We start from the raw sequence: 15,631 nt of genomic DNA, 5'->3' as shown, positions 1-15,631 counted from the left end.
ATAGGTATGGTCACCAGATAAGAGGTGCTACTAAGTGCGGGATAAATCTGATAGTTGTGGGTGGTACTAACATTTATCCGTTTTTTAAGAGATTAAATAACAGCAGAAACTAGAACCCCGGTAGAAGCTCTGCACGTTGTCTTTACTACCCTTACCCGCCCCCTTTTTGTATGCAAATAAGGCGACCAGTCCTAGGACTAACGCAGTTACTTTCGCGCCACTTTTCCAGGACCGCGCAGCTTCATAAAGAGCCAGTGGCATCAAGTCCCTAAAATGCCACAATTTAAGAGAGTATTCAGCTTTTTCAGAACACTCAAGTGTACAAGGACCGTCAGAATCGCTTCGATTTTTTTTTTCCAGGGTTGAGGCGCTTCGGGCACCACTAAAGCGGTCATTTTAGCTGGCAGGACCTGAGCCCCAGCGCGGGAAAGCGGCGGCCCCGCCCCTCCGGCTGCGCAGTGCACGCCCCGCGCTCCGGTTGCTCCAGCTCTGGGTGTTGGTGGGCTCAGACTAGCTGTCCCTGCTCCGAGTGCCTGGATGCCGATCGCCAGCAGGGAGGCTCGCCGCAGGCGGGTAAGGCCCGAGGTGCACCGGGGCGGGGTTGGTGCGTGCTAGATGCGGGTGGGCCCGGGCTACATCCCTCCCACTCCACGGGGTGAGCTTCGCCCTCTTGTCCCACGGCGCTCCCGATCGTCGCCAGGTTAGAAGTCAGACTGATTTTCCTATAATCTTTTGCACCCAAGATTAACTCAGGGTCAAGGTGATATGCCCGCCGGTGCGCTGGCCCGCAATCGGCAGCGCTCCGGGAACATGAGGTTTGTGCGCTCGTGCTCCACGTGCGCGCCGGAGGCCGTGGGGGCTGGCCGCTGGCCATGGTGTCCGGTAGTAGTGTCCCAGCCTTTCCATCCCCTTGCTCGCCATGCGTGCACTGGTAGCCCTCGGACCATTTTCCTCTGTTCCGGCCCCTTCCAATCACTCTGGATTTGCAGGTTTAGGGTAGAGGGTCTTATAAACATCTCTTGAGAGCTTGGGTTGTGCACGTGGGTGGAGGTATTGTTTTAGTCCCAGGCGGTGGTCCAGCGATGCAAGCTGTGCGCCACGGCCACGTAATGTGCTTCCTTAGGTCCCCACTCACTCACCCCTTTTCTACTTCCCCTGCAGCTGAGAGCTGCGGCAAGTAGAACGTTACTCTTTTGCTCCAACGGAAGCCAGAACTTACGTCCTGCTCGGGAGAGGGTTGAAGAGTCGGGGGGCGGGGGCGGGGGCGGGGGGATGGGCGGAAAGGAAGACAGTGATGCGCCTCCAATAAATAGCGGAGGTTCCGGGCCCACGTGGCGAGCTGTGGGTGGGTAGGCGGGGTCGTGGATTGATAGCGGATCTCCGCCGGTGGGGAATGGGACTTGTAATTAACTTTCCCTGGTGTATATTTGGCCACCTGACTGGAGGAATCGACTTTACCCTACCGAGCTTCAGTTTTCCTCATTTAAATGATAGTAACCCTCGCTGCAAAGAATTAAGCAAACGTCGCTAGCAAATCTGCCCTTAAAAAACAAACAAACAAACAAACAAAAGCCACTGGAGATAAATGTAATGAGAGTTATGTCTGCCAAGAAAGTTCACCCCAGGCATGACCATTTGCTCTGTCTTTTCCCTCAAAAGATGTATTTGCCTAGTGAATGACTCTTGGCCTGTACTGGCTTGTTAAATATTAGCCTCTTTCCCTGATGGCTTTCAGTGGAAGCTTGAAGCTGACATGGAAGTAAGTAGATTGATTAGCAAAGTGAGGAAAATCCAAATCATTTAAGGAGTTGTGCTGGTTTAGGGGACCCCTTGAGTCTTTGCAGTGCGTTGTGCTTTGGTGCCTTGGGCTTCCTCACCTGGAAACTGGGGTAGAGAATTCTGAGATCCTTTTAACCACCCTCTGGCTTGACCATTTATATTTTGTAGCTCTCCCTCTTTGCACTCCGTCCTGCGTTCTTTAGGATTATCAGAAACATCTCAAGATGGTTGAATGGTGCCTACTTAGGGCTGGGCTGCCAACCACTTGGAAATAACTTTGTCTCTGAGAGACTGAAATGCAAAATGTTAAGTGAGGAAAGAAGCATAACACTCAAACACACACACGTATGTGCCCTCCGTCCTCCTAACACCCCTGGTACTCTCCTGGTGGCGCTGGCAGAACTGGCCCTTGCGGGTTTTCCTGCTGCTATTCCTTGACTAACACTGTGCTGCAGAGGATCTCATGGTGTCCTAAGAAATGACCAATCAGACTGTTTGGGATATATTTTCTAGTGGACACTGCAGGGTTATAAGTGGAGATGAATGAAGCCTTTTCATATCTCCCAAGTAATTTGACCTTATGAAGGGCTTTTAAAAAAAAAAAAAAAACTCCCTGAGTGCTGGAGACCAACCCCAGGACTTTGCATGCCACTGAGCTCTACCCCCAGTCTTAAAAGTTTCAAGTCTGTAAGAGCTGCATAGAGACCGTGCTCATAGAGAGGGCATGGAATCGGGAGTCCACCTGGCCTTGGAGTGATGACTTCTAACTTGGCTCCTTGTGCCACGTGTTTACTGGGCTGATAAAACTTGATTTGTAAGGACTGTGCAGAACCTCTGTAACCCCTCCTCCTTGGAACAGGGCCTGTTTGGACGCCTGCCATCTTAAAGCACAGGACCTGCCCAATTTTTTGTAGTTTGGGAAATTAGCATCACAGTGCAGAGCCCAGAGCTTACATAAAAAGACCTCATTAGCTTGATTTTTGGCTGAGGGGGAAAAATTGCTCTGCCATTTTGTACTTTTGAAATCTCCTTTTAGAAGTACAGTTCAATTAGAAAAAATGAGGTTGGATTTTAGGAGCTGGCATTAAGCTCTGCGGAGTTCAGTGTAGTGCTGAGTGCTTAGGACTGTGGGGTAGGAAGAGAAGTAACTGCAGGTGTTTGGGTAAATTGATAAATGCCACTAAAATGGTTTCCAAAAGAGATTCTTTCTGAGAATTTAACCTGACTTGATTTGGTTTTGGTGGGGGTTGGGAAGGAACAATTGCCAATCCCCCCCCCCCCCTCTCTCTAAGGTCTGAGGGGGGAAAAGTGTCCATCTACTCTGCCGTTTAAACCAACCAAGCTGGAAATGACGTCGTTAATAGTCCTTTAAGTCCTCCTTAATAGTGTGGCCATTTCTCTTTGCAGCAAAAGGCTCTCAAAATGAAGAACTTAAAGAATGTCAGATATATGAAGTTGATTTCCATGGAGACGTCGTCATCCTCTGATGACAGTTGTGACAGCTTTGCTTCTGATAATTTTGCAAACACAGTAAGTGCTGCCTGAGCACGAACAGGATTGTGTCTGCAGTGCTCCAAATGCCCCCAAAATGCCTCGTGCACGATTAAAACTGCCTGCTTTTTGCCCGCATTTCTATACAGCCGCTAGGAAAATCTAGCATGCACTGTAATTTCATTTCTCTCTTTGCTGGGGTTCCGGGTAGTAATTGCTGGAGGTAGATTAGCTGCTTTATTGTATCCTTTTGAAATGTCGCCTAACCTAACACGACTGATGACTTGCTGTAACAACTCAGAAATCATTTGTAAACCTCTGAACCATTTCTCTTTGTAACAAAAGCCGTTCTCTTGTAGTGCACTTGTAAATGTGATTTGCTCTCTGCACAGTTTATGGAAAATTGGTTCTTGAAAAAGGGAAAAAAAGAGTCCACAGCCACATTTATTTATTTATTTATTTTACAGAAACCTAAATTCAGGTCAGATATCAGTGAAGAAAGAACTGGCTAAGGTTTTTTTTTTTTTTTTTTTTTTTTTTTTTTAATGAGAACTCTAATAATGAGTCTTTCCGCAGCTTTTCTAAGGGCGAGGTGCAAGATGCATTAAGCCATTGTGGATTTTTTACAGAAACCAAGGCCAGATGTCACTAACGAATTGGCCAGCATTTTTCATGCCGACTCTGATGATGAAACATTTTGCGGTTTTTCAGAGAGTGAGATGCAAGATGGAATGGTGAGTTTGAGGGTTTCGAGAAGTGAGGTACACTGAGAGGCAGGAGAGAGATTTTGTGTATATGTGTGTGACCCTCCTCCTCCTCCTCCCATGCCCAGTAAATCTCCTTTTGGTCCATCTAGGAGATTTTGTTGACCTGACTAGATGTGTTCTTTATGTCTTAAAGCCATTTTTACTTAATGTCCTGCTTGTAGGTCTTACACAATTTTTTTAGGTTCTGAAAATCTTGGAAACTTGTTAAATAAAGTTGGCTAGCCTCCATATTGCCGTTAGCTGCAGATCTGGCCTAATCACAGAATTACTACGTCCTAAAGATTAGCTACATCGGCGCTCGTGTGCAGGTGCCCAGGCCAGGGGTGGCATGGAGCTGACAAAGCTGGCTTCTGTGGTTCTAGCAGAGCTTGCTTCTGTGTTTGCTTGCTCTCTGGTCTGCTTTTCCTGTGTATGCTTGCCTCCCCTCTCAACTCTGTCACCTGCTCCGTGGCTGCCGTACCTCTGCCCCACTCAGTGAGCTTAGACTTTCTCCTAAGGAAGCAGTGCATGCATTCGTTGTAAATCACCTGCATGTTATTCACGTCACCATATTTGACAGCGTTCCCTAGAGGCCATCACTTGATGACATTGCTGTGACAGCACTTGCCCTAGAACTATTTCATCACCATTTATGCCAGTGCATGTTTCCTCTAATAAAAGACTGGTCCAAATTGGTGTCGATTGGCATTTGTTAGCTGGGTCCAGTCTACGGATCTGATGTGACCCATTGTTTGTGGCATGACTATCTAAGCAGTCTCTTAGTTCTTGGTAGATATTACTTGTGATGAATAAAGTGCCGGCTGATTAAAAGAGCTAAGAATTCATGAGCACTAAAAATACATGAATTCTAACAGTTGTCCCTGAGGGTCCCTGTTTGCTGGTGCTGGAGATTAAACCCAGGGTCTTAGATGTACTAAACATAGACTCTTTCACTGAACTAGATCCTCAGCCTCTTCAGTTTTTTTGAGGCCCAAGGGAGATGGCTCAGCGTGCCCTGCTAGTATAAGGACTGGAGTTCAGTCTCCAGAAAAATACAGAAATGCCTATTGGGTGTGGTGGCCAGTCTGTAATTCCAGCCTCTCAGATGGCAGAGGTAGGATTCCTAGAGCAAGCTGACTAGTAAAGATGAGGCACATCAGTGAGCTCTGGGTTTGATTGAGAGATCCTGTCTCAGTTAGTAAGGTCAAGGATGGTTCTTGATAGTAAACTCAGGCTTCCACATACATGTGAACATTCATGTCCAAAGCTTTTATGTGGACATTTATTCTTGGTCTATACCTAGGCTGGAATATAAAGAGACTATTTAACTTTTTGGTAAGCCACCAGATGTAGTTATACTGGTTGGTATGAAGTGCTATCTCTTGATATCACTAATCTTGAGTTACAAAAAGTTAATTTGAGCCAGGCAGTGGTGGCGCATGCCTTTAATCCCAGCACTCAGGAGGCAGAGGCAAGAGGATCTCTGTGAGTTCGAGGCCAGCCTGGTCTACAAAGGGACAGCCAAGACTACAAGAGAAACCCTGCCTCAAAAAAGCAAAACAGAAGTTAATTTGAGTCAGATTCAAGCACAGAGAGAGATGGTGGTTGCCTGGGCCTGTTGGTGGAGGTTTTGGGAGTCTTTGCTTGTTTATTCATTCGTTTGTTTGCTTCGGAGACAGGATCTGGCAGTGTTGGCTCAAGCTGCTCTAAAATTTGCTGTGTAGCCTATGCTGGCCCAGGAGTCATACATGTGAGATGTAACTGGCACGAGGCACCACACACAACATCTCCTACTGTTGAATGGGTCCGAGTGAAGGCTGCACAATAGCGCAAAACACTTGAATGCCATTCTTCAGTCACAGTTCAGAGTAACTAAGATGGTCATTTTATGTGTATTTTTAGTTACAACTAAAAATGAATTGGGGATTGGCAGTTTAAGGTGTTATTTTAATCCCATCATAGGCATTGAAATCATGTTTATGGGTGATAAACATAGAGGGTTTTCTGAAGATAACTAAGGATTCATGTTAGGGGAAAGGGAAGGGGCCAAGACTTATTTAGAAGCATGGGACTCAGGGCTGTGAGGGTGGCTCAGTGTCCTCGGCAGCAAGAGCAGGGTGAAGTTAGTCTTCCAGTGTCTTCATTTGCAAGTCTTGATTTTTTTTACCCATGATCCTTGCTGTCCAATTAAGACTGATTTGTTTGCCCATGTCCGCTCTTCCAAAGGGACTTTGTAGTAGTCGTTGGTGCCATGTCTGCCGATCGGCAGGTCCTTAACAACTCCCTTGCTCTGGTTAACTAGAGTCTGCAGTTGGACAGGGTCGGCTGCAGGACCCGAAGTCAGTGCCGTCACTCCGGGCCTCTCAGGGTAGCGATGCAGTTCCCAGCACGAAATACCCAGAGGCCAGCCAACAAAAGAGCACCCCCCACAAGGCCCCCTGAGAACCCTGCAAACGATTCCCCATCTGACTCGGAAGAAGAGGATGGAATGAACTTCCTGGAGAAACGGGCTTTGAATATAAAGCAAAACAAAGCAATGGTAGGTACTCAGTCCAGCCCCCACCCCTGTCCCAACTGTCTCTGAGCGGCTCATTTCTCCTACTTCCCTTCTAAGCCATGCAGCTATGAAGGCGTCAGGATGTGTTTCAAAGATTTACACTTATTTATGTGGGGTGGGGGGCTATGACATGTTCAGGTGCTCTTAGAGGCCAGCAGGGGCCATTTTGTAGCCCTTGGAGCTGGAGCTATGGATGTTGGTGCTGGGAACTGAACCTGGGTCCCTTTGCAAGAGCATTAAGTGCTTTTTAACTGCTGAGCCACCTCTCCACCCCCTCTGGCTGCTTTTAAACTCTTTCTCTTTTTTCTGAGACAGAGTTTCTCTGTTTTTAGCCTTGGCTGTCCTGGGCTCGCTGTGTAGACCAGGCCGCCCTCAAGCTCACAGCAATCTGCCTGCTTCTTTCTCCTGAGTGCTGGGATTATAGGCGTGCGCCACCCCCACCTGGCCTTTTTAAACTCTTAAGAGTTAGGATAGCCGCACTCAGGAGGTAGAGGCAGGAGGATCGCTGTGAGTTTGAGGCCAGCCTGGTCTACAAAGTGAGTCTAGGACAGCCAAGGCTACACAGAGAAGCCCTGTCTCAAAAAACCAAAACAACAACAACATCAACAAAAGAGTTAGGATAAGCATAGTAGGGAAATCAGAAACTTGACTGCTTCAGCTTAGTAAGTAGAAAGTGAGGGTGGGCTGTCATTATTTCCACAAAGTGCCCGTTGTCACCAGTTATAATATCTGTTTTCTCCCCTCCTCCCCTTTTAGCTTGCAAAACTCATGTCAGAATTAGAAAGCTTTCCTGGCATATTCTCTGGAAGACACTCCTTCCCAGGCCACAGGTCCAAAGACGTAAGTGCTTCTTTTCTTTCTGTGCTGCTGTTTCAGGCAAGGCGGGTCCAATCTCTGACGTTTTAGTATCTTATATTTTATTTTGGGGGTGGGGTAGGGTAGGATGGCTAGAAACAGCCACCTTGAAGCTCTGGATGGTCTTTGCATCGTGGACACTTTGGTTCTACCTCCCTGGCCATGTTCCTTTTGAGCATTTCTCTTCCCATTAGCAGCAGGGGAGAGCGTTGGCTTGTTTCTGTGTCCCCAAGCACCCTTCCCCCGCTACGTGCAGACTGGGGAAGAAGAAGGTGCACACCGTGTCTTTGTGAAATCATATCCAAATAATGAGACTTGATTATATCCCAAGGGACTAAGCTGGTGCGGCCGGGGGTAGGTAATTTACTGTGTTGGCAGTGGCAGAGGAAAGCCTGCCTTCGCCAGGCGGAGATAGACTGGAAGCCAGCAAGGAACGGAGAGGAGAAAACCCAAGCATTTTCTGCTTGTACAATATAGGGATAGCATATGTGTTCCCGAAAGTGCAGAGATGTCATGGGAAAGTTTTTTGGGTCAGGAGCTCAGGAGTTTCATATTTAGTAACTGGAGTAGAAGAAGAATTAGATAGAGGAATAAATAAATAAAAGTTGCAGTGGCTGTATGATTTTGGGGTTTGTTGTCCACACATAAGGAAAGGGGCAAAGAGAATCCGAAAACAGACTTCTTTTACCTAAAACTACTTCAGGAGAATGTGCAGGTCCCCAGAGTGCTGCCTAATGGCGTGCTCTGAAAGAGTAAGTGGCTCAATTGTGTGTTTCATTCACCAGTCAAAGGCACCCAGAAGACGCACGTTCCCTGGTGTGGCTTCCAGAAGGAACCCCGAACGGAGAGCCCGACCTCTTACCAGGTCAAGATCCCGGATCCTGGGATCCTTGGGTGCTCTGCCCACAGAGGAGGAGGAAGAAGAGGAGGAAGAGGATAAGTTCATGCTCGTGAGAAAGAGGAAGTCTGTGGATGGCTACATGAACGTGAGTCCTCACTGGCATCCCCTCTTACACGGTCCATCTTTGAGAAGCCCGGCATCATGAACACACAGTCACAGACCCTTCCAAGTCAGTAATGTGACATAAATGTGCCTAATTTTCTTAGCGCGCAAGAGTCAAGATTTTCAGCTTCTTGGTATTGTAGGAATTATTTTTGGCTTGGCTAGGTATCCTTACAATAAACTTATGGCCTGCCCCCTCTCTCCATAAGCAAGAAACATTTCCCAGATTGAATTTTCTGTGAAAAGCTTCCAATGAAGCATCTTGAGATGTAAGGCTGCAGAGAGCTTGGGGGCAGGGGGGCCGACCTCAGTCCATGTTTCTTGTTCAGGACGACGACGATGTGCCCAGAGGCCGTCGCCCGGGATCCATGACCCTCCCGCATATAATCCGCCCAGTAGAAGATGTCACAGAAGAAGAGATCAGGAACATCTGCAGCAACTCTCGAGAGAAGATTTACAACCGGTCACTGGTGAGTGCCCCAAGGTCACCTCTGGAAACAAACACCCTCCACAGGACCTGCAGCTCCTGTCCCGGGATTGCAATCTGGACATTTGTGCCTGCACATTTCTGTCAAATGAAGGAAAGAGTGTTACAGTCTGTTTGAGTGTTACAGTCTGTCTGAGTGTTAGTGTGTCTGAGATTGAACTATTTGCCCAGGAGGTCTACAGTAGAATTACATCTTAATTTAGAAGTTGAATCATTCACCCCTGGGGTCTTCTGTGTTCTTTAAGGTGTATGTATTGATAGCTGCTGAGAATGCAGTGGTGAGCCAATGATGAGAAATGGATTGGGAAGGGAAAAAGATGGATTTGGGTGGGGTTTCCTTTTTCTCATCCTGGTCTTCAAACTTAGGATCTGCAGTGGCTTAAGCAAGTATTCTGACATTGAGCCTTGAGTCCCATTTCCACACCCCACCTAAATACTTGTTTTGTTTTGTTTTTGAGACAGGGTTTCTCTGTATAGCTTTGTCTTTCCTGAATTCATTTTGAGGCCAGGCTGGCCTCGAACTCAGAGAGCCACCTGTCTCTGCCTCCTTGAGTGCTGGGATTGCAGGCGTGCACCACAGAGCACGTGCGGCCTACCCAAATAGTTTTGATGATAATACTATTGGCCTTGCTTGAGATACTTTTCATGCTTGATTATTTCAGTGCCAAATGACCTTCAGAGACCTTTGGACCAGTATGGGCGCTCTTTGTGCCATTTGTTGTTTGTTTTCCTCTACAAAATGGAGTGTTGCTTCTTCTCTCATATGGTCCTTTTAGGGCTCTACTTGTCATCAGTGTCGCCAGAAAACCATTGATACCAAAACAAACTGCAGAAACTCAGACTGCTGGGGCATCCGAGGCCAGTTCTGTGGTCCCTGCCTTCGAAACCGCTATGGGGAAGAGGTCAAGGATGCTCTGCTGGACCCGGTAGGGGCTTCGGATGGTTGGGGACGGGGAGGGGCTTGAGTTCTTGGTGTTAGGAGACATAGTGTGATGCTGTGTGGATATAACTCTGTCCAGAGAGCTTGGGGCTGCTACTCAGAGAAGTAAATTCTCTCCGTCCCTGGTGTTGGTCGTATAACTTTCTTGAATTATATTTTACGATTTTGTGTGTTGTGATGCCAGGGCTCGAACCCAGGACCTTGCATACGCTAGGCAGATGTTCTCAGTGAGCCAAAAACTCAGGCCCCTGTTTTAAGATTACTAAGTACTTTAAAGGCTAAGAAGTGGAACAGATGCATGGAGGGGAAGTGAGGCTTAGCTTCATCATGTTTTCCCACAATTCCTCAGAACTGGCACTGCCCGCCCTGCCGAGGGATTTGCAACTGCAGCTTCTGCCGCCAGCGTGATGGACGGTGTGCCACTGGCGTCCTGGTGTACTTAGCCAAGTATCATGGCTTTGGGAATGTTCATGCTTACTTGAAGAGGTAATGGCCATTGGTTTGTCTTTCACATCTGAGTCTCACTTTCATTTCTGTGCCTTGATAAAAGATGATGGAAGTCTGAAGAGTGGCTCTCGGGCCAGGGGACCGTTAGTGGAAATGCATCTTCATCTGGGAGGGGCACACATGTGTGTCTAAGACTTACGTTGACGGTATGTTAGGGCTCCATAAAAACAATTTTTAGAGAAATGAATTTGACTTTCCAAAGAGAATTAGTGACTGAAAAACAACTTGACATCTTTCCTTCTGTCTTTCACAGTCTGAAGCAAGAATTTGAAATGCAGGCATAGAGCCTGGAGATTGCTGACGCCTGCCTGCTGCTTCTCAAGACTCCCTTACTCTTGATGTCATTGATCGAAGCCCAAGTAAGAAGCTTGGCGATCCGTCTGTCTTAGAACTCAGCCAGGTTAATCTTGTTAGACTTCACACTTGGTTCTGAAACACCATGGAAGGCTTACTGCTAACTATACTTCAGTTTCGATGTGTAGTTTTCAAAGCTTGCCCTGGCCTCACCTTGTAACCTCCCTACTTCCATGGTCCTTTGTCACCGGATAGGTTTCTGAGATCTTTTTAAGCAGCAACTAGGGGGAAAAAAACCGTATTTGATTGGTTGGTGTTGAAATAGTCTCAGGACATAACATGCCCAATCACTTTGGGTGCAGTAGTATCATGGACCAGCTGTTATGGTGAATGGCAGAGAACGGCCCTTTAACTTGCTTATGCAGAATCACTGCGGACGGTTTAGTGTCTACTGTTCACATTGGCTGGTGTTTTAAATGGAAACGCCAAGGCACAAAGGGCTGAGAACCGTGAGGAAAACTTAGGTCGTATTTGGGCAGCAGAATATCACATGAGTGGCTTTTTGGAGCAACACAGCTGTGTTGTGCTTGATGGTACACCTTGTCACCGCCGAGACTTACTGAGTCACCCAAAGGTTTGCCGTAATGTGGTACTGTGATTGCTTAAATTGCTGTAGAAAAGGCATTCCAGGAAATTAAGAAACTCTGCTGATTTGAAATCTTAGTGTTTACGCTTCCGAAACTTGATTTAATAACTTCACGTTGGTTCCAGGTAGTTTCCTGAAGAGGTTGCCCTGGGCATGGTGTCCGGGGGGCTTCTGGTTAGGTTTTAAATATTTGTAAGAATGAGATGTCACCTGTTAGGGATGGGTAGCTTTGAGCCACTTGTTAAGGAGTTATCTCGGCCAGTTTAGCTTCTGGGCAGGTGCCACGGGTCGTTCTCCCTCCCTTGTGCCTTGAGTGCAGGTGGACACCTGAGCGACTGACCTGCTGTGATGTTCAACTTGACTCTTCTCTGTACATACAGCTTTTGCTCCGTAATGCTTTTATACAAAGGCGTTTATTTTAATAATAAAAAAAAAACATTTTGGTCTAACTTGTGTGCTTATTTTTGTTTAAGATTTTTTCAATATTACTATACTTAACCCCTTTTTTTCTTCTTGTGTTTTGAAAGGGCATTTCTCACTTCTACTTCTTCTAAAACTTTCTTTGGGGTTAAGTTTCTGAGGCTCACAGCCAGCTGCTTTGTGCAGGGTCTCATTGGGTGGTGTGACTCAGCTGGAATCTGAAAGTGTGCTCTGACCGACAGAACAAGGCATGTGCTCAAGAAGTTTTTATGGTTCCCTTTATCATTTGCCTACCCACTAGTCACAGTACTTGGCCACTTTCATCCACTCTTCAAATACTTAACCATGCTTTGAGGTTTTAAGACTGAAAACTAGAGACACACAAAAAAGGCAAAACCTTAGAGCCAGGCATGGTGGTACATGCAATCCACCTGTTCACAGGACACTGAAGCAAGAAGATTGCAAGTTTGAGGCAATCCTCAAAAAAGCTTTTTATTTAAAAAACAAAACAAAACGTTTTTTCACTTACATGTTTGCATGGGTGTCTTCATGCACATGCATGTGCCTTCAGGTGGCCAGAAGAGGATGTTGGGTCCTGTGAAGCTCATGTTAAAGGCAATCGTGACCCACCAGATGGGGGTGCTGACAACTGAACTCAGTCCTGGGAGATCAGCAAGCACTCCTAATTGCTGGGCCATGCAGCCCCCCTGTGCAAAGCTCTTAGAAAAAAATTTCTGACTAGGATTGGCCAGTTACAGTCTGCATGTCACATCCAACTAACTGTGCGTACCTTTTTTACATTTGTAAGGGAGTTGTTTTTTCTTTTTAAAAGCACGTAACAAGCTGGAGGACCCAGCATCCATATGGTAGTTGCCACCATCCATAATGGAATACAATGCCCTCTTGACCTTGGGTACCAGATGCACATGTGGTGCACTTGCGTAAAGGCAAAACACTCAAGTATGTGACAGTTTGACGCTATAAACCACAAACCTAAAAATGTCCAGCCTTGCAGCAGGTAGCCAAGAAGAGACTTGATACCCTATGAGAATATATAGGGGGAGGTGATCCCCCTCAGGAACAGTCATAGGGGAGGGGAATAATGGGAAAGTGGGAGGGGGGGGAAGAATGGGAGGATACAAGGGATGGGATAAACATTGAGATGTAACAAGAAAAAATTAATAAAAAAAAAAAAAAAAAAAAAACCAAAGCCAGTAAATAAAGTTCCTCTGTGGCTTCTGTTAAAAAAAAAAAATGTCCAGCCTTGAACTTTTAGGAGGAAAACCAGCCTGTGTCCTATATACAGCATCCATTGATGGGAAGCCATGATAATCTTGTACACACTTATGCCCAAGCTGAAGGTTGTTAACCTGGTACATGGATTCAGACTAAGATATTCGAAATCAAGTCTTGCCAGGCATGGGAATGCATGCCTTTAATCCCAGCACCTGGGAGGCAGAGACAGGCGGATCGCTGTGAGTTCCAGGACAGCCTGGTCTACAAAGTGAGTCCAGGACAGCCAAGGCTACACAGAGAAACCCTGTCTCAAACTCCCCTTGTGCCCCCCAAAAAAGAGAAAGAAAGAAAAATCAAGTCTTAGGTTCTTAAGAAATCAAAATTGTAATTCAGCCTTGTCAAGTATATTGGGGGCCTTAAATGCTAGAGTTATATAAAGGGGTTGGTTTGAAGTTTGTGACTGGTAATTGATTGAACCCCCAGGGTCTTTCACACTCTTTTCACCGAGCTACACCCCAGCTGATTTGCATAATTTTTGATGTTAGTGTATGTGGTAGATTTAACTCAACAGTTCATTATGATGTTTACCCGTAAAGGATCCATGTCATCCTCTCCCAGAGGAACTATTGAAAAAGACCTACAATGTCCTCTGGGGAACGAAGAGAGGTATGCACTAGCATTTTCTCGTTACCAGGCAGATTCAAACATAGATGTTTCTCTCCTGCTGTTTGAGATTGGGACTTGGTATGTTGTCACCCAGTCTGGTCCTAAACCCCAGGTTAAAGCTGAGCTTGCCTTCGCAGGAACAAGAAAGCCTAGGAGGATGAATAGCCTCTCTGTGGAGAAGGGAGGCTGGGTCAAACCAGCTGAGAAAAGCCTGGAAGGAGGTGGCGTGGGGTGGGGTGATGGAAACCCAGGATGTAGGAGACCAGAGGCTTCAACTGCATGCATGGAAATCCTTTGAGGAGAAGCCAAAGGCATTGGGCACTTTCTGTGAGTCAGAAAGTTGGGGCCTTGAAGGGAACAGTAGCAGAGAAGTGGGAAGGAGGGTAAGGAATGCAAAGAGATTGACAGGTGTCAGGGATAGGCGTTTGTTCATACAGTATCAAGGCAGTGAAAGGTTGGAGAGAAGGAAAGGGCCATTGGGCCTCACGCCTTTAATCCCAGCACTTGGGAGGTAGAGGCAGGCGATTCCTGTGAGTTCAAGGCCAGCCTGGTCTACAAAGTAAGTCTAGGACAGCCAAGGTGAGACAGAGAAACCCTGTCTTGGGCCCCCCCCCCCCAAATAAAGCCAAGGGTGACAAAAGCAAAAGCCATTCAGACTAGCCATTTATTCATTCTCTTTGGTAGTTTTCTGTTTTGCAATGCTGGGGTATCAAATTGAGGGCTTATAAACATCCAGCAGAAAGTTGCCTGGGGAGGTTGAGTCAGTCAGGTAGAATTCCCAACTGAGCTCGCTGCCCATGGGCCCAGCTTCCCAGTCCCGCTGTAGGCAATCTTACACCTTGGGGTTAATGGGAGATTGCTGGAAATGGCTTATTGTCTGGCTGGGTTTGGTTTTTTGGTTTTTTTCAAGACAGGATTTCTTTCTGTAGCCCTGGCCATCCTGGACTCACTTTGTAGACCAGGCTGGTCTTGAACCCAAAGACATCCAGCTGCTTCTGCCTCCCAGAGTCCTGGGATTACAGGCATGCACCACCACCACCACCACTGCACCCAGCTTTGTCTAGTTCTTAAGGACACATGCTAAGAATTATCGTTTTTACTGGGCAGTGGTGGTACATGCCTTTAATCCCAGCTCTTGGGAGGCAGAGGCAATTGGATCCCTAATTTTGAGGGCATGCTGGTCTGCAGAGCAAGTTCTAGGACAGCCATGGCTGTTACACAGAGAAACCCTATCTTTAAAAACCTAAAAAAAAAAAAAAAAAAAAAAAGAGTTTTTAATTTTGTTTTTGTTTTTTTAAAGGGTCCTAGAGAGATGGCTAGCAGCTAAGAGCCCCTGCTGCACTTCTAGGGGGCCTGTCTGTCAGTGTTGACTGTGACCTGGGACTGTGGGCTGGAATTAACCCTTTGTCCTCTGAGTTGCCTTTGTCAGGCTATTCACAGCAAGGAATGAAGTGAGAGCAACAAGTGTGTAAATACGCATGTATCTGCGTCTATATTGGCATTAGCTATAGTAATAATAACTTATATTGCTACATAATACTTCGGAATAGTGATTATTAAATAATAAACATTGACAGAGAACATTTTTGTTTTGGTTCCTAGAAGTAGTAAATCAATTGCTGTGCTTGTTTTTTCCTTTAGGGCAAGTTCCTTGGAAGAGGTCTTTCCTGACCCGAGGCAAAGTCATCTGGGCAGCCTTGAGCTGCCCCACCATAAAGGGGCCTATATCTATTTTTTTTTTTTTCCCCTGAGACAGGGTTTCTCTGTGGCTATCCTAGACTTGCTTTGTAGACCTGGCTGGCCTCTAATTCACAGCCATCTGCTTGCCTCTGCCTCTCGAGTGCTAGGATTAAAGGAGTGTGCCACCATGCCCCGACTATTTCTAATATTTATGCTAATAAAGGCAGAGGATATAAACTGAGGTAAAAACGTGCGATCTTAGCAAGGTAACTTTATTACCATATACAACATAATCTATTTACAAGCTTGTTTCTGCAACTAAAC

General features: G+C 46.4%; 1 protein-coding gene across 1 annotated transcript; it reads left to right on the top strand.

Annotated features, from left to right (window-relative positions):
* The first annotated feature begins 470 nt into the window (after window positions 1–470).
* On the top strand, window positions 471–10,776 carry Cdca7 (cell division cycle associated 7). The gene is made up of 10 exons (XM_051166774.1): window positions 471–573; window positions 3,187–3,309; window positions 3,900–4,004; window positions 6,319–6,555; window positions 7,330–7,413; window positions 8,214–8,414; window positions 8,761–8,901; window positions 9,695–9,844; window positions 10,208–10,344; window positions 10,619–10,776. Exons 1-10 carry the CDS (start codon window positions 538–540, stop codon window positions 10,647–10,649), a joined length of 1,245 nt encoding a protein of 414 aa, XP_051022731.1. The 5' UTR covers window positions 471–537; the 3' UTR covers window positions 10,650–10,776.
* The last annotated feature ends 4,855 nt before the right edge of the window (window positions 10,777–15,631 follow it).

Source organism: Acomys russatus, chromosome 24 (assembly GCF_903995435.1).
Source record: "Acomys russatus chromosome 24, mAcoRus1.1, whole genome shotgun sequence".
NCBI lineage: Eukaryota > Metazoa > Chordata > Mammalia > Rodentia > Muridae > Acomys > Acomys russatus.
This window is presented reverse-complemented; position numbering and strand designations above follow the sequence as displayed.